General features: G+C 41.6%; 1 protein-coding gene across 16 annotated transcripts in view; it reads left to right on the top strand.

Moving 5' to 3' along the window:
• Positions 1-18,130, top strand: part of CADPS (calcium dependent secretion activator) — a 459,193-nt gene that overhangs the window by 371,588 nt on the left and 69,475 nt on the right. For 11 of the 16 annotated variants that reach the window (XM_080671526.1, XM_080671527.1, XM_080671521.1 and 8 more), the window contains 3 exons: positions 5,182-5,328; positions 8,626-8,781; positions 12,504-12,651. In XM_080671526.1, coding sequence (XP_080527652.1) covers positions 5,182-5,328; positions 8,626-8,781; positions 12,504-12,651 — 451 coding nt within the window. The remainder of the gene's footprint in view (positions 1-5,181; positions 5,329-8,625; positions 8,782-12,503; positions 12,652-18,130) is intronic. The other 5 variants (XM_080671528.1, XM_080671522.1, XM_080671523.1 and 2 more) reach the window with 1 other exon arrangement.

Consider the following 18,130-nt stretch of genomic DNA (forward strand, 5'->3'; position numbering starts at 1 on the left):
ACCATGGGACAGATTTGCAGAATGATCAGCAGGAAACAAAGGGGAAGGATCTTGGGGACATGCTTATGTGCTGAAAGGAATGAGTCTCTCTGTACTTCCTTCCATGTGAAGAGAAACAAAATAAGAACAAACATTTATCTGACCAGCTAGGGGGTTGATAAAGAAGCAGAGATTCATTTTTCTTTGTGGATGTTTTTCTAAGTAAAGAATGATTTTTTGGAATGATTTTCATCAAACTTACTCAAAACAAGAAACTGACTTACATAAGTAGATTTGGTTTCCTCAATCTTTTCGAAGTTTGGCACGTGATCCCCCAATACACACACATAGAGAGACCACAGCCTTTCTTCAAACATTTGTTACATTCAGTTCTGTTCTTCCACTTTTCAAAAGTCAGAAATATAGGTATCTGATCATAGGTTAAATGACTGCAAAATGCACTGTAAAAGCTTCCTTCCTGAGAACTGGTGTTCAAATGTTAAAGAAAAACAGCACTGTGACAAGCTTGCTAAAAACAGGTTTTAAATATCCTTCAGGTTTTCTTAATTTGAAATATGGCCACAGAAAAGAAAATATCATCATCACCAGGGTTTGGTACAAGTTATTTGGCAGGAAGAATAAAAGGCTCAGTCCTAGTGCTGCTTTCTCTAGAGGGATGACCTCCCACCTCTGCAAGGAGAGCGAAGGGAGGCTCATCGCAGTTCCCATCAAGCCAGAGAGAGTCGCGGTTAGAACCTCTGTGCTTTGGCAGGGAGTGTTAGCACTTAGCTGCTCGCCACAGCTGAAGACAGACAGCCTCCCCAGGCCAGGCTTGAGCTGGAGCTCAGAGCCCTCTCCTGGAAATGTCACCAGGCCACCACCCAAGCGGGGCAGGTGTGCACAGCCCTCCGGCAGCCCTGAGTATCAGCTTTTGGTCCTAACTAGCAGATGGACAACATTTCCACAAGCTCTTTAGAGTTGGTTCGCTGTTAGTCAAGTCACCATGGAAGAAAACTTAGAAAGTGTCTAATCCAAAGCTTGCCAAGCCTAGTACCTTCTCCACACTACCCTCTCCTTGGCAGATCCTCTCTCGATCTCCAGGTGAACACCTGTAGGCACAGGGAATCCCAGTGTCATGGTTCCTATTTCAGGAGGGGATGACTCTGAGTGGAGAGCTGAACCCTTGCTGTATATACATGGAAAATCTGGATTTCTCAAAATGCACTTTCCCTCTCTCTGCCTGAGGTATACATATGGAAATTATTTTTTAAAATAGTATTTTCCAGATTGTCAAAGATGTCAATATCTTAATGAATAATAAACTGTCAGACCAAAGACACCTTAGCGATATGTAGATGGCCTGGTTTGAAGCAGACAAGTTGTAGGCACGCAGTCAGACTCCCAACTCTGCCAGCAAAGTGCTGTGTCACCTTGGGCAAGTCAGCAGACCTTGCTGTGCCTCAGTATCTTCCTTTGAAAACCAAAGACGTTGAATACCCAAGACTTTTTCAACACTAACCTTCTAGAAAATGTGATTTTCCATATTCACATTTGATCACCATTGCCTCCTTAGCACCTAGAACAGGGCCTGGGACATAGGTATTCAGTGAGTATTTATTGATTAACTGACCTTTATTAGGGAGCCCATATAGGCTGAAAATTGTAAGGATACAATAGAAAAACTATGGGAAAGGAAGAAGAAAAAGATATAGCCCCCTGTTGGTGATTTCAGTCTAGCTGGTTCTGAGCAACAAGCACGCAAGAAAAATGACTTTAAATATTCACCATTGTATTTACCAAATAACATAAGGAAGAGCTTAGCCTGGAAGGGGATGAACTTCCCCTGAAGAGTCATGAAAGAAACAGCTGGGAGCCCAAGATTTCAAGAGGCGCAGAGGTGCTGGAAAAGGGCATGAACAGAAGTAGAAACACGGGGGCAAGTGGGGTGTGCAATGGAAACTCAACGCCCTATTGGGCCAGCATGGATTATAAAGGAGGCAAGTGATTAGGTTGGAGAAATGTGTGGGACCTTCTAAAATCCCAGGAAGTTTGCAACTTTATTCTCTGGGTTGTGCATTCTAAACAGGGGCTTTACAGCTCCTGGAGCTGGTGCAAATTGGTTCTTGGTGTGGGAGAGGGAAGAAATATCTTGCTCTTGTTATGTACATTCACATACAGTATATTGGTGCTAGTACATTTTCATGGGAAGGCAGTTGGGTGGTTCAATGATGATAATGAATAAAGGGTTGATAAATACTGCTCAGAACTCTGAGACTTCAGATTGCCCATGCCCCACAGGAGGAATCAGACTTAAGAATAAGCACAGAGAGAGACATTCGTGTCCAGAGCACCGAGAGATGACAAGATGTATTACATATATTCAGCAACGAATGGCTGATAACATAGGAGACATCCGTATCTTACTTCTAACCCATCCATAAACCTAAAGCTTCTTTGAGAGAAGACCCAATCATGTCATCTCTGCAGGGAGACCCAGTCTCGATTATAATCAATTCCAGAAGCAAGGAATGACTCTCACTCTAGTCATTGCCATCAGCAGAAATGATGAGGTGCCCACATAGTTGTAGCTTTCATCCATGTGGGAGCGAGCAGATGAGAATTTTTTAATCCAATGTTCCAGAGATGGAGCCCTTTGACATGCATGGGAGTGATCCTTTTTCAGCACATCCCCAAAATGAATGAGTCTAATTTTTAACATTAGCAGATGTGAGGATTGCAATTCACACTTCTTCTACTATTCACAGATATCCAATTATGATTCTCACAGAGAAGCATGATGGACTTTTTAGGTAGTTGCTAACGGGCCCTCTAAAATAATAATTGGTTATATCCATCAGCAGATCCACATGTATATAATGCTTAGACTTGCCTCTCTAATTATTAATATGTTATTAATATCCAAATGAAATATTAGTAACCTTAGTAATGCACTATATTATTTTGCTAAAAGCAGAAATATCAAGCATGCTTCAGCCTTCTGAAAGCAGAGCATTATAATATGTCACATGAAGGAAATGTTTTATGAGTCCAGCTCAGCAGTCCAGCCAAAATATCATATTTTGCAAGTACAATATGTTCTGATTAATATAAGTATTTTTTAAATTTGTGTGCAAAACGAAGCTCATTTCTGATTTGTGTACCCACCATCCACTAATATGTTTAAAGTAAGTTGCTTTTGCATACATTTGTATGTTATTCATTTCTAGCTACTTTTAATTTGCTCAGAATTGACATTTTAACTTTCCACACTGCCATCTCTAAAGCTCTCCTAATTCTTCAATCGTTATTCAGTGTGTGCCTCATCTAATGATCACATGTGCTTATGTGGGCTTACACATGTCTCAGTGGAAATCGCCAATGATTTTGTTACATGGCAGTGTTTAAGACTGTGACCCACCAGGGACTGAATGCAAAGGCAAATTCCCAGTTAAACAGAGAAATGTGAACAGAAAGTGCCATTTTCCCTTCTACTGAACTGTTATATTTAGCTTCTTCTTTTGACCGTTCCCACAAGAGCACCCTTTAGTCCCAGGTAGAAAAGCACAATTCATTTTCCCATCTGTGAAGGTAAAGGACACACCTGTGAGACACCTGTGTCCCTTAAGGAAGAGAATGCCATGTTGGCAATTTGCATTCTAGGTTTTTCCATCTACAAGCCAGGTTTTTCCATCTACAAGCTATGTTGTCATTGTGAAAGAATAACTTGTTTCTAAAGGGAGACACCTGTTCAGACTACCTATAGGGGCCAGGTTTTCTGACTTGCCCCCCTAAGCAAGCCCAGAGGTAGCTCCAGCCCTTGCACGAGTTCTGTTAGTCAAACACAGCTTGCCCGGGGCAGAGCTGCTTTGGCAAACTCGCTCTTCTCCTGCAAGATCCAAAAAGAAAGCCTCAACTCCTTTGCCAAAGTGCTGTCAACCCTCCTTACACAGGAAGGCTCCTCTCAGATGCATAGGCTGGGCTCCACCGTGCCAGTGACTCTGGCTGGATGAACACCCTTAAAATGCCACTACAGAGTCACACGATGCCAGCCTGGGACAGCATATGACACAGTCCTTGGAAGAGACATGGTTGACTCGAGTTGGGGTTATTGATTTGTTTTATTTTTCTCTCTCCAGTCATAAAGCCCTTCCTCTCTCTTTCATCACATCAGTTGATTGATCTTTGTTCAAGAACAAAAAGCTTCTATAAAGTAACACTTTTAAATGATTTATTCATTTTTAACTTAAATTTTAACTTCTTATAGAAAAATACATCTTTAATTTTCACAAATTAAAAACACCTATAGAACAACCACACAGATCAAGAAACAGCCCCCCTCAACACCCCAGGAGCCCCTGCCATTCATTCTAAGGTCTCTATCTCACATTTGAGGGCAATCACTATAACATGAGGCCACATTTTAAATCCACTTGTGGCCAAAGAATTTACTATAAGAGCTAAATTTGTATGTGTGTTTTTAATTTGCAATGTCTAAATATTTCTTCATTTTAATTGGACTTAGTTTGAGAGGGGACGTTTCCGTTGTTCTCAAGTGTTCTGTAAAATTATTTGAAGCCAGTCATTCTTGACACAATTCCTTCATCTTTGCCATCAACTCAGATGCCCCATTGCACACACAGCTGTTTACAGAAGTAGCAGTTGGAAAGAATTTTGTTTCTGTCCACCACCACCTTGTGGGTACATTTCTTGTTACATCGTGTAGCTAATATCTGACCCAAGGAATGTGCCTCCATCAAAAACAGGTTACAAACAAAAGTAAGAAAAATAAGGTGCTCCACCCTTTCCATCCCAGCTACTCCTCAGCACCCTTAGCCACAGCAATGCCAAGGATTCCACGAACTTCAAGTTTCTAGCACAGGACAAGTTCTAGACGCTCATGGCAATGGACTTGGAAGCTGCAGACCCTGCACAAAGACATTGAAATATGTGATCATGGTGGAGAGGTGTCCATGACTGTCCATGCTTTTAAGTCACTCTGTGGTTAATTTCTCCATTAAACTCTGTCATTTCCTCTGACTGCTGAGCCACACCACCGCTGCCCATCTGTCAGCTACTTTCTGAAGTGTGTTGCTGTTGTCTTGCTGTGGACTTAGCCAATTTATTTACACCTGTTGTGTGCTTCTGCCTCATCTGCATTGTCACTGTGATGGTATTTTTTCTTTCTGTCTGTTTCTTCCACAGGAGTTTAACCAGTAACCTACCCAATGTGAACCTACCCAATGTGAACCTTCCCAAAGTACCAAATCTACCAGTTAACATCCCTCTAGGCATCCCACAAATGCCTACTTTTTCGGCACCGTCATGGATGGCTGCTATATATGATGCTGAGTGTGTATTCAGTTAACATTAGATCTAATTTAAATTTAAGTGATCTTGGCATGGATATGTCTTGTTTATTTCTATACATCCCATATAACAGAGATGGAGAGGGATAATTAGACATATTTTGCTGATCATACAGAGACAATATTGTTTATTTCTGGCATGTGGCTTGTTTGTAAGATATTTGCTATATATACAGCACTAACAATTTTTCTTACGCCCACTGAATGCTTGAGGACTATGTTTCACTTCCTGAATTCTTTTGCAAAAAGATCCTGCCCATGTTTTGTTGTTTTGTTTTGTTTTTAATACAGGTGGCATGGCTTTAGGAGTTATTCATCCAGAAATAGTCCAGGAAACCTCTTTCATGGGCTGACCCGTCATCTCTGGCCTGATCCAAATTTAAGAGGGAAGCACACCTACCTGAAGCTTTTTAAAAAATAAATAAATAAATAAATAAATAAATAAATAAATCCCAGAGACTGTTTAAACCAGAAAGTGTATTTCTGGTGTCAGCAAATGGCAGGCTATAGTAGCAGGACGTTGAGGGCTAAATGAAAATTTCTGAATGGATCAAGCCCCAGTCATGTGCGTAACAACACTCTCCAAGGTCATCATGTAGCACTGTGCGCTGAGACCTAGGTAGCAAAGTCTTTAAATGTGAGACTGCAAGACTGAACAAACAAATAATGAAGTTTTTTGGTAGCGGTATCCCCTGTGGTCTGAGTGTAGAAACTCTTTACAAATTCCGGGCCACACGGGGTTTGTTTTCTTGGAGGCCGAGCCATCCCTTTCATGCCAGCCAGCAGGTCAGGGGAATGGAGGCTGAGCAGCCATTTGTCCCAAGGCTTTGGAAATGAATCCTCTCTTTCCTCAGCAAGAAGAAGATCCAGCACCTCTCAATTCCACCTCAGGGAAATGAAATGAGAACCACGTGCATGATTTAATAAGTGAAATAAGGCTTTGCGATGCTGTGCCCCCTTTGATCCTTTTCTTGGACCACAGCTAATTATAGGCCAGATAAGCTTTTTCTTGAAAGAATAAATTGGCACGTTTTCAAAGGGAAGTGTTAGTATCAAAGGAATAAAAAATGATCTGAAACTGGCAGTGAGTTTTGAAACCTCGAAAGCACATCCGTCAAGATGGCCCTGGACATTTGCATTGTGCTGTGATGCAGGTAGAGCACGGGACCTGAAAGCCACTGCTCTGCCGGGCTCCTCCAACGCTGCCCGTATTTTTTAAAAACTGAGCTTGTTCACAAGTTCACAATGAAATCATAGGGGTCAGTGTGTCTGTTTCTCTTTTAAAGATGAATCACACCTCTAAAAATTTATATCTGAAAAAAACACCCATAAGTCATATTCATGCTAAGATGACTATATTAAAAGTTAGATTAGGTATTATCTGTTAATAATTAAAAATAAATATCTGAAAGCTTTTTACCTTCTTCTCTGCATGCTCTGTGACATTGTTTTTGAAAAGATATGAATCAAGACATTGTAATAAAGCAGATAATGGTCTCTGTCGATTAATTAAGGCATGAGTGGGAACACATTTTGGTAACTGCTCAGCAATCAAAATAATCTTGGTGCTATTGCCTTAACATTAACAGTTTATCTTAAAAATAAAAAGAAAATATTCTTTTCCTCATGTCAAAACTTAATAATAAGCTCTTCAAAGAAAAAGAAAAAAACCCTAGAAGAATTTTTTGAAACTCCGAAACCAGATGGGTGTCAAAATGTTGTTGTAATAAATACCAATTATTGCATTCATATGTACTTAATGATTTAAAACATACAACCATGCAGTTCCAAAACGGGGTTTAGACTAGACAAAGTTGGGGTTTCTTTTTCCCAAGCCTAGGATGGGGTAAGGGGGAAGGCTGAACCTCCACGGAGAAACAAAGCGTCCCCCCACTTTGGAGCAATGCATATGGCAGTATCTGAAAAGAAGGCCTAGATTCTCAATCGCCCACCAGGAAATGCCTGATTCTATATCTTTTCATAATTCCAGTTTCCTCCTTTGCCACCTTTCATTTGAAGGTCGTGTTTCCATGTTACCTGCTCCTCCGTGTCAGATACGTCTACGTACTGACCTCAGACTGGTCTGTCCTTGAAAACATGTCCCTGTTGGTCAAGGCCGTAGGCTCCCTCTCGGCATGTTGGGAGCATCCCCCCGCCACCCCGCAGTAGCTGTGTATGCATTTATGCACTAGCTATATTTCTCTCTGAAGCATTAATTCAATGCAGCTGGCATCTGTCACAATAGAAACACCCACTCTCATCTGTTTCTATAGACGATGTCAGAACAAGTGGTAATGCATGGTGTGTTGGACATTTTATAAATTACTGTGTTAGCATTAGTGGTATGCGAGGAAGGGGGTGGGAGGTGGCCACCCCTCAGAGCTCCAAATGGGATTGTTAAAAAAGAGAAAGCCAGCCAGAGAAGGGCAAGAGGGTGAGAGATGGAGCGTTTCCCATACACAGGCTTTCCGTGGATGTCCCAGGTAAAAGTTTCTTACACATCATTGTACAGAACGGAATCAAGACCAATTCCTCCATCTGGACTGGGTAAGATGGTGCAATGGTTTTAAAAAAAAAAAAAAACAAGCTTTGCAAATATCTCTTGTCCACTCATCTCCCCACCCCCAACCTCATCCTGGGGCTGCCTATGCGATGGGCTGGTCTATTGGAATAATAACCAATCTGAACAGACGCATGGATTCAAGGTATCCAGGTGGACTCGTCTCAATTTGAGTCACCCCCACCTCTCTCCAGCTCTTCAAGAGAGAAAGCAGGTCCTCGCTCACCACTTTGTTAGCACTGTCCCTTTAGAACTCCAAGTCTGTGCAGTCTCCAAGAGGCCTCCGTCTGGAGGGGAGCTGGGGAAATGCATGAAGCCCGAATTTTAATAACTGCATGTTGCCATGTAGTTATTATTTGTTGAGACTTACTTCTCCCTCTGGTTTGTGGCCTTCATCTGAATCATCACATGTGTTAATGTGGTTATTAAAAGAAGGCTGATTTTTACCATACACTGTTCTCCTGGCCGTTATAGGGCAATACATCCCTCAGACTTCGCACTGGTCTGAATAATTGGCTGAACAAAGCCGACTAGGTCATGTATGGTAAAACTCAAAATCTGCCGGTGGAGAATGCCCCCACCTCCACCGCCAACACGCGTCGTTTTGTATGTTGAAGCTACTGTTTGCCTCAAGCCTTCTAGTCCCAGTTGTCTTTGTGTCAGCTTTTCAGAGCTGAAGGCTAGTGGGTAACTCTTGGCTTTTTATTTTTACCCTGCCAGCAATGGATCAGGCACCTCAGAGGATCTGTTCTGGAAGCTCGATGCCCTTCAGACCTTCATTCGGGACTTACACTGGCCTGAGGAAGAGTTTGGGAAGCACTTGGAGCAACGGCTGAAGCTGATGGCAAGTGACATGATAGAATCTTGTGTCAAAAGGTAAGCCCAGTGCCTGGGCAGTCTCTGCACGCCTTTCCCACCACACACTGGCCCAGGGCAGGGATGATTGGCCATAATTTGGAGTTTGTTTGTTTTTTAGAAAGTGATTGATTATCAAGGTCAGTGGGAGTGGTGGCTACCCAAGTCCAGCTTCTGTTCACCTGCCCTACATCTGCCCCACACCTGCCCCAAGCAAACAATGTGGCTGTTATTTCACTGAGTTCCATAGGAAAGGCTCCATGTCGGTTCTTGTTTGTATCTCTGACATCCAGCAGCATCTGGCACAAAATACTTAGTAAACATATTTTAAATGTAGGAGTGTGGTATGCGTGGTGGGCAGCTAGATGGAAATCAAAGAAGCACATTCTATTCCCGAGCCAGCGAATCCAGTGCAGGAGCAGGAGGAATCTAGTGAATTTCCAGCCATGTGGGCAGGACCTGAGCAGCATCATTCATTCTCTACATGTGAACCAAGCCTGTACTACCTGCCAGCTATTAGTTGTCTTGTGCAAAATCTAACTAGATATCAACAAGAGGGCATGAGACATGTTGCCTGCTTTGTCCCTGTGGATTGTGGGATTGAGGTGGGAAGGCTGCACTTGCAGTCCCCAAGTGGACTGTTCTGAAGGCAAGGAGAACAGCACGCATCCTTTCTACAGGAATTGTTTGAGCTCCTCCTCTCTGCAGGCACAGTACTGAGTTCCCGGCGTACCAATGACTGCACCCTTCCTTCATGGAGTGTCTGTATCCATACAGCCTCCGACACCATTATCATCACCCTGTCTATCCCCAGACACATATCCAAGTGCTTTTGCCAGTTCCCAACAATTCCATTATAATTCCTCATTAAAAAAAAAAAAAAAAAAAAAAGACCATAAGCATCACAGGACACTTGGATTTCCATACGTTGTGTAATTTAGTTGATGGACCAGTTGTGGGAGTTGGGGACTGGGTTTGGCTGGGAGTGCTCTGAATTCATCGTGTTATATCTTGGAAAAAGAAAAGGAATGTAATAGCATCAAAACTGGAACCGAAAGGCAGAAAAATGACATAGTCACAGGTAGGTGAGCTTCTTGGCAGGAATTAGAAAGAGCAACGTGCTATGGAGAATCCTCAGGAAACTCAAGTCCCAGTGATCCAGATTCTGTGCTTTGTCCTTTTCTTCCCACTCTTGGAATCCAAGGCAGGCCTATTTCTCAACCCCAAGGTCAAAATGTTTCCTTAGGGTTTTGACTCTCACCATCTGTCTCAATTTTAGGAAAAGCCAATCTTTTCCTATGGCTAAACCATTTCACACAAAAACTGCTTGTCAAAGTGGCTCCTCTGGCAAAACGCTCTTCCCTGGTCATCCCTGGGACTATAAAGCATTAGAATTAAGGCCCACTAGCTTCTGATCTGTGCACACGGTTGTACAGAAAGACACCCGTGCCCTTCTCTGGAGAGCCAGTCTTTTGAATAGATAATAAGTAATAGGAGATGACATATAGGGTGGGATAGTGAGTCAGCCACTCAACGAGTGTGAGCTCTTTAACAGCAGGCAGTGTATCTCATTCATTTTGAGCTCCTCGCCCGTCCCAGGTCCCAGCATCATGCTCGACACATGGTAGCTGTTAAGTAACTGTTTATTACTACAAGTCGGTCACCTGCACATGTACTCCTGACCCTGGTGTCCCTTCCAGTTAAGGCCCCAGTCTAAGCACAAACCAGACAAGAGCAAACATGAGTGGAAATATTGTCCCCAGACAGCCTGAGTCAGAGGGTAAGACATGAAGCAGTCTGTGGGTGTTTTAAGACATAGAGCCCACATTAGGAGAGCCTAGAACCTTTGCTTTCCTCTTTGGGACAGAATAAAGGTCCCCTGTTCTAGGATAACAGAGTAAGAACATGATTTTATGGATGTAAATATGCAACACCAAACGTCAATCGGTACTCCTCATTGCCAAGTTTCTAAGAAATTGAAATCACTCACTTGATGACATCATCCACTTAATGAACCTGACAGAGCCTCTAGTCTAGTCTATATCAGGCGCTGTGCTCCACACAAAACACGGCGCCCTAACTCTGCCCTCAAAGAGAGTCAGGTGGATTAAATGACCTCTCCATTCCTGCCTTTTGTCCCGTAGAGCCTTCTCGGTCATATTAATTTTGCATCCAGCTTCCTGTTTTCACAGCCCCATGCTCTAAGGGCTATGAGCAGCCCTCCTATGAAAGCAGAAGATGATTACTTCATTGTAAGGGATCGATTTAGCATTTCCCTGTCTCAAGTTGGACCAGGACTGGCCAGTGAGCCTCAGAAGATCAGCACAAGGACCTGTCCAACTCAGTCCCCATCAGGCCTCCTTTGCACAAAACCAGAAAATGATGTATTTGCAGGGTAGCTTAAAATGATCATCGTGATTAGAAAGCTACATCAGTGCACCGAGTCTTTAGAAGCCAAGATACATTTATCTTTAACATGATCATATAATATATAGGAGTGTTTTAAGGCATTTTTTTAGTAGTTTTCTTAAGAGCTGGGCTTCCAACCTTAGAAATTATACTTGGCTTCCCTTGTGCACCCAGGGTGTGTTAGCAAGCTGGCATCCTCTCCGAGCTAGCTAGCTGTGTGGTCCCTCTCTGCACTGTTAGGAAACTGCTACAAATGCCTCTTAAAGCAATGCCTTCCTGGTGGCTGCGTGATCTCCAGAACCTGACGGGGACAATGCTGAAAAGAGGCATTGGACAAAGGACCTTTAGTAAAACCACTTACTAACCAGGTGCTTTTCTCTAAAGACATGTGATGAGGATGTAACCCGCTTCTCTGAAACCTTTCAAACCATAACTGGGCCCCTTTACAGGCTGATATCAAGGATTAGATCTCACACCTGTAGCACCAGCTGGCCATGTTGGACCGAGCTTTTTCTGTGAGCAGTTAGCACATTGCTGGGATCACAGTTTGACCTAAGTCAGAATTATGTCACAGTAAATTTCCACCATTACTCAAGTCTTAAATTGGGAAGTATAGTATGACATTTTTACTTATAAATATAATGTATTCTTTATTGCAAAATAAAGCATTGGCACGGCAAGGCAAACAAACAAACAAGCATAGTGGAAGTCCCCCCTTACCACCTCTCCTAATTTCACTCTCCTCCACAAAGGTAGTCTTCTCATTTGTTAGTCTTTAAAGCAATATAATAAGCTTGTTGGTGTTTTGTGTGTGTTTTTTTACTTCAGTCTCTTTCAAAGCCAGGGTAAAATTAATAAATAAATAAAACAATAAGTGTCATTTAAGATTTTTTTTCCCAACCAGGAGATTGTGAAGATTAGAAACTGCTTTTTTTTGCGGGGTGGGGGGGGGCGGGTTTAAATGAAGGGATTCAAGGTAGGCAGTTGCCAGTGTGAGAGAACTTACATATGCTATAATGCTATAATTGGGTTTTTGTTCATTCATTCATTCTCCTGCAATTAGATTTCTCCATAGCATGTGAGCGATAGACAGAAATACGCCGAGCTACAGGTGTCCCATGCACTGCCAAGAAAGAAGGGTGTGCGTGGCTGTCTCCCTGAATAGGCCTTCCTGAGCTGGGAAAGTCATTTTTAAAAGAACACATGTGAAGTCATTGTCCATTGAAACTGATTATAGCCTTCAATTTTCTTTTCCACTAACCTCTCAGAAAATGTCTCCTCCTCCTGCTGCCATCTGAATGCTGAATTGGTCTTTTCCTACTTTGTTTTAATAGAACCAGGATTGCATTTGAAGTTAAGCTGCAAAAAACCAGTCGATCAACAGATTTTCGAGTCCCACAGTCAATATGCACCATGTTTAATGTTATGGTTGATGCCAAAGCTCAATCAACAAAACTTTGCAGCATGGAAATGGGCCAAGAGGTAAAAAATATATATATAGATTTCTCCTCCCTTACACACCCCCCTCCCCCTGCCATTGATCATGTAGAAGAAAACTTCACAAATTCCTTCCATCTACACTAGTCTGCTAGTTTCTGAAATATACTCTAACATTTGTAGATTAAGCCACAGATGAATGTTTGGTGTCTGTTTGTTAAGTAAATGTCTAAGGCTTGTACTAATGAGCATGCCAGTCACTTGGTAGTGATTCTTGGCTGGAGTTGGAGTTGCCATTAAGTTCCTTTAAGTCCAATGATGTTTGATGATCTTATTTATTAGGCTGGTATCTCCAACAGATGTTTGCCAGAATGCAAATCATTTTCACATTTGAAGTGCATTTTATCACTTTGAACATCTGGACGGCAGGAGAGCTCTCTTTTTCGAATCTAGCATCTTCCAGGATCTGTAATGTTGGATCACCCTGCTACCCAGTCCCCAGCAGCAGGTTCTGAATTTTTAAGAAATCACAGAGATTTTCCTGAGATTGATTGTGCATCTTCCCTGACCAAAAGTTTAGTCCTTTGCTAAGTTTCCAGCTCCAAAGTGGCATTTAAAATGTAAAGGAGAAAGAAACAGCAACTTGGGCTTGATTAAAGACCATCGTGATCATTTTCCTCTGATGGCCTTAAGCCAGCTAGATATTCATATACCAATTTAGAATTAATTCAAAAACATTTCTGGCAACTCTCATGTTGTTGCCAATTGGCATAAATTGCTCCTAAATCAGATCTTTCGATACCAGCCCTACATGCTCAGAATTTTTTACTAAATTATATTTGCTCCTTATTCGTTATTTATTTTCTCTTTCGGCACCTTCCATTTTTAAATGTGGGTTGGTGGTATTCTCTTCCTGGCAAGACCATCTTTAAGCTCCTTCTCCCCCAACCCCCCATCAGCTTCCTCCGCCACTTTTGTGAGCCTCTGCCCCTGACTGATTTTCTGGTTGGGGACTTTTCCCCGGGGTTATGTTCTAGGCTTTGGGTCACATGCAAGGGGTTCTCTTTGCTGGTTCCCTTTGCTGCAGGTGAGAGATCTGGAGCAGCAGATCTAACGTCAGTGCACCCGACGAGTCAGAGAGCTTCTCAAACCCAGATTGTTGGGTTTCACCCCAATAGTTTCCAATAGGTCTGGGGTGTGGTCCAAGAGTTTGCATTTCTAACAAATTCTCTGGTGATACTGATGCCACTGGCTGGTCTAAAGACCACACCGTAAGTACCACTGGTCTGGAGGTTCAGTATCCAAACCTGAGTGAAGGAGAGGGCTCAGGCAGGAAGGTCAGCCTCCTGGGGAAGGCTCAGGCTGGGGACAGCCTCCTGGTTAGTGGTCTCACCCGGGCTGTGCTGTCTACTAGAGCTGGTCAAGTGACTCAGCCTCTTTGGGCCTCGGTTTCTTCATCTGTAAAATGATAGCACTATTCTAGTTTTATTCAGGCTGCTTTTAGCTGCAGAATCAGTTCTTCAGATCTTACTGGGGAAAAAAGGGGGGCCAGCATGTGAAATGAATAAAATTTCTGGATGCAGTCGGGGCATTACCCACTCACATTTCTCTGGGCAACTCTGAACCATCTCTTGGGCTTCACAGAGCCCACTTAAAAAACCTGTTTTGGATGATCTCTAAGAATCATGGGTGACTTCCAGAATCCTCCTCCTGAATTTTTCTCTCTTTGGAGTTTTATTTTTTTAAATTGAGATATAATTCACATACCATAAAATTTGTTCTTCAAGTATACAATTCAGTAGCATTTAGTATATTCACAAAATTGTGCAACCATCACCACAATCAATTGCAGGACATTCTTATCACCCTAAAAAGAAACCTGGACCCATTAGTATAATTCCCAACCCTCCCTCCCCAGCCCCAGGTAACCGGCACTCTATTTCTATTAATAAGGACTTGCCTATTTGAGCATTTCATATCAATGAAATATACTAGTATGTGGCCTTTTGTGCCTTCTTTTGCCTGGAATAATGTTAAGATTTATACATGTTGTTCCATGAAATTTATGGAGCTATTTCCCAGGAAAAAATACTTTCACATACAATTTCAAGGGACCTGTGAAGTTTGTCAGGCCAAACTAAAAACCCCGTTGGAAATATGTGATAGGAAATAAGTCCTTTAAGGGACCTTGCTCTGTGGCTGTGACCTTGAGTGGAACTTCAGTGAGAAGTCTCATGCAAATGGTCCCTCATCAGCTCTCCCCGTTTTCTAGAATGGGGACATTTATCTCCAAAGTAAAACTGAACAGTTAGAACGACATTGGCCAAAGGTGATGACTGGAAATATCCTGAAATTGGGAGAATAGATAAAAGTTTAATTTTTTGGAATTTTCACTTTGTGAGTATTTGATATTAAACTCCTATTATAGATCTAGTCACCAATGCCTGCTTCCACCTGGATTCCAATGCCCTCAAGGAGTTTTAGAATAGATTCTCCAGTTTTCAATCACTTCCTGAATTTCATCACTGGGGTAAAGTAGCATCTAAAGGCAGCTGTTGAAACATTTGTTAACCATACTTTTCCATCTTAAATATTTATTTTTTCATTAAAATTTGCAAAGCACCAATAGAGAGGAAATTGTATATTAAATACTTTCTCACTTGGCCTAGAGTGTTTTCATCTCATTTCCAAGGTCAGATGGTCTTAACAGAAAGACAACATACACACAATCTGTTCCATGACAAGGCAAAATGTGCAGCACTGGGAGTCAAGTGGAATGATTTTTGCGGTGTGATTGTGAATTTGCAGCAACTTAGCTCATTAGAAGCAAAAGTGAACTTCCCAAACTTTCCACGCCATTGAAGATTAGTAGTTCCCTTGCTATATCATGATCTAGGGCCCCAGAATATAATTTATTATTATTATTGTAATTATTATTATTAATTATTATTAAGCCAATCCAAGAAGGCCAGCAGAAGGGACTGAAAAAATGCAAAAGTAAGAAAAAGCCCTCTTTGTACCCAAATTGGATAATTCATCTGACTGCAAAAAATGTTGTGACAAGATAATCTAGCAGGGGTGGGGAGGGATGGTAATTAAACGATATCCGGTAGTATTTATACTCCTTCCTGGAGCGTCACAACTGCATGGAACAATTACTCTCCTGAGAAAGAGCAGAGTAAAGGCAGAGTACTCACTGTTGCTCCAGAAAAGTTAATCAAATAAGTCTTTGGAGAAACTGATAAAGCAAATCCATGTATTTGGTAATTACTTGTATGTGAATGAAGGCTACTTAGATAAATACCCCTTTGCCACATAATAAGCAGAATAGATATTACCTTGCCCTACTAGCCCTCCAAAGTGGGTTTTATTTCATTGAGATTATAATTGACGTACAATTATAGGTATATAGGTTTTAGATGAGTTTAGAGAAATACACATAACTACCATGCTAATCATTAGTTACGGCAGCAGTAATATTGTCATATAGCACTTCTAAGTTTCCAAACCATGTGTCCATGCATTGTTTCATTACTTTGTAGTGATTTCTGTCTTCACAACAGGGATAATTCTAGCCCCGTTGAGGAGATGAGGAAATAGACTAATGGAGATAACATACTCAAGTTTCCTCTAGAAGTAAGAAGCAGAATAAGCATATCAAAACATTTTTTATAGTCCTAGCTGGTTTTGCTCAGTGGATAGAGTGTTGGCCTGTGAACTGAAGGGTCCAGGGTTCAATTCCAGTCAAGAGCACATGCCCGGGTTGTGGGCTTGGTCCCCAGTGTGGGGCATTCAGGAGCAGCCAATCAATGATTCTGTCTCATCATTGATGTTCCTATCTCTCTCTCCCTGTCCCTTCCTCTCTGAAATCAACAAATATATATATTTGTTAAAATATATATATATATTTTATATATATATATATATATATATATATATATATATATATATATATATATATTTTAAAACCCACTTTTTTATAAGCAGAATAAAAGAAATGTGGACAGGAGTGGAGATAATATTTTCATAGATAGTGAAAGGGAGAGACAGTGGGAGTACCTGGGAGGAGTCAGGGCCAACTTTGTCATGGAAAACATGAGAGCAAGGAGAGGTCCCCACAAACCACCATGTCTCCATATACTTTCATCTGGATTCCTTAGAGAAGGGAAGAGAACGCTTGTTTGTCTTTCAGAAAAGTCATTGTTAACTCCTAAGAACAGATCGTGCCTGAGTCTTCCATGAGTGATGAATAGAGAACATGCTCTTGGTTCTTTTGCCGTTTCAGCTAAGTTTTTTGAGAGAATGTTCCTGTTCTCAATGATGTTCTTTGCTTGTTTAGAAGCCCCTCATTTAATATTTCATATTGTATTATTTTTGCCTACAGCTAGCTTTTCTGAATTAAATCTCATCATTAATGTCATAAATGTGAATCACTTATAGCGATCCAAAGAGAATCTGGGAGAAGGCGCAGTCACGTGAGGGCAGGTGAGGGTGTGACTCCTTATCACAAGACCTAAAAATGAGTTGGGAGCCCTGTCAACATTCCTGAGGTCCTTTGTTCTGACATCTTCCTGTGTTTCTAGCACAGAACTCTGCAGATAGTTTTTGCATTTAGCTTCAGGTTTCTGCCACTTCCTAGTAAATTCTTTTGTGAAGGTAACAGCAGAGCCAACGTGGGTTCTGTTTATCAGGACTGTGCAACATGTGCCATTTGCTTTTTTTTTTCTCTAGTCAACTAAAAGGCAAGTAAAATGAGATGACTGAGCAATAAGACCATCTCCCCCTACCCTTGCTTTCTACTTTATGAATTTCAACAAATACCGGTAATATTGGAATTGTAATTATAAGTTGACAAAATGTTTCCACATCTAGACCCTCAGTACATCTTCAAACTAGATCTATGATTCTGAGAGCAGGACTGCCAGGAAAAAACTTGACCCTGATTTTTTAATAGCCCTGACTGAGTGACACCTGGTTGGTACATTGTTCTGTGCACCGAAAAGATTGCAGGTTCAGTTCCAGGTCAGGGCACATACCTAGGTTGTGGGTTCGATCCCCAACCATCCCATGTGGGCTCATATCAGAGGCAAGCGATCAATGCTTTTTCTCCCTCTCTCTCTGCTGTCCTCTCTCTCTGGAATCAATAAGAACATATCCTTGAGTGAGAATTAAGAAAGGAAGAAAGAAAAGAAAGAAAGAAAAGGAAAGAAAGAAAGAAAGAAAGAAAGAAAGAAAGAAAGAAAGAAAGAAAGAAAGAAAGAAAGGAAGGAAGGAAGGAAGGAAGGAAGGAAGGAAGGAAGGAAGGAAGGAGGAAGAAAGAAAGAAGGAAAGAAAGAAACCTGCTAAATATCTTTACACAGGGTCTGCCTCATTCTCATTACAAAATCATCAATAATTTGTACTGGCTTCTCCCCTCCCCCTTTGATCCTAGGTAGTAGTAGTATCTGTTGTGGGTTTTTGTTGTTGTTGTTGTTGTTGTTTATAGGTGAAGAAACCAAACTATATTTTCTTAGGCAACATAACT

Source organism: Plecotus auritus (genome assembly GCF_963455305.1).
Source record: "Plecotus auritus genome assembly, chromosome: 6".
NCBI classification, from domain to species: Eukaryota; Metazoa; Chordata; class Mammalia; order Chiroptera; family Vespertilionidae; genus Plecotus; species Plecotus auritus.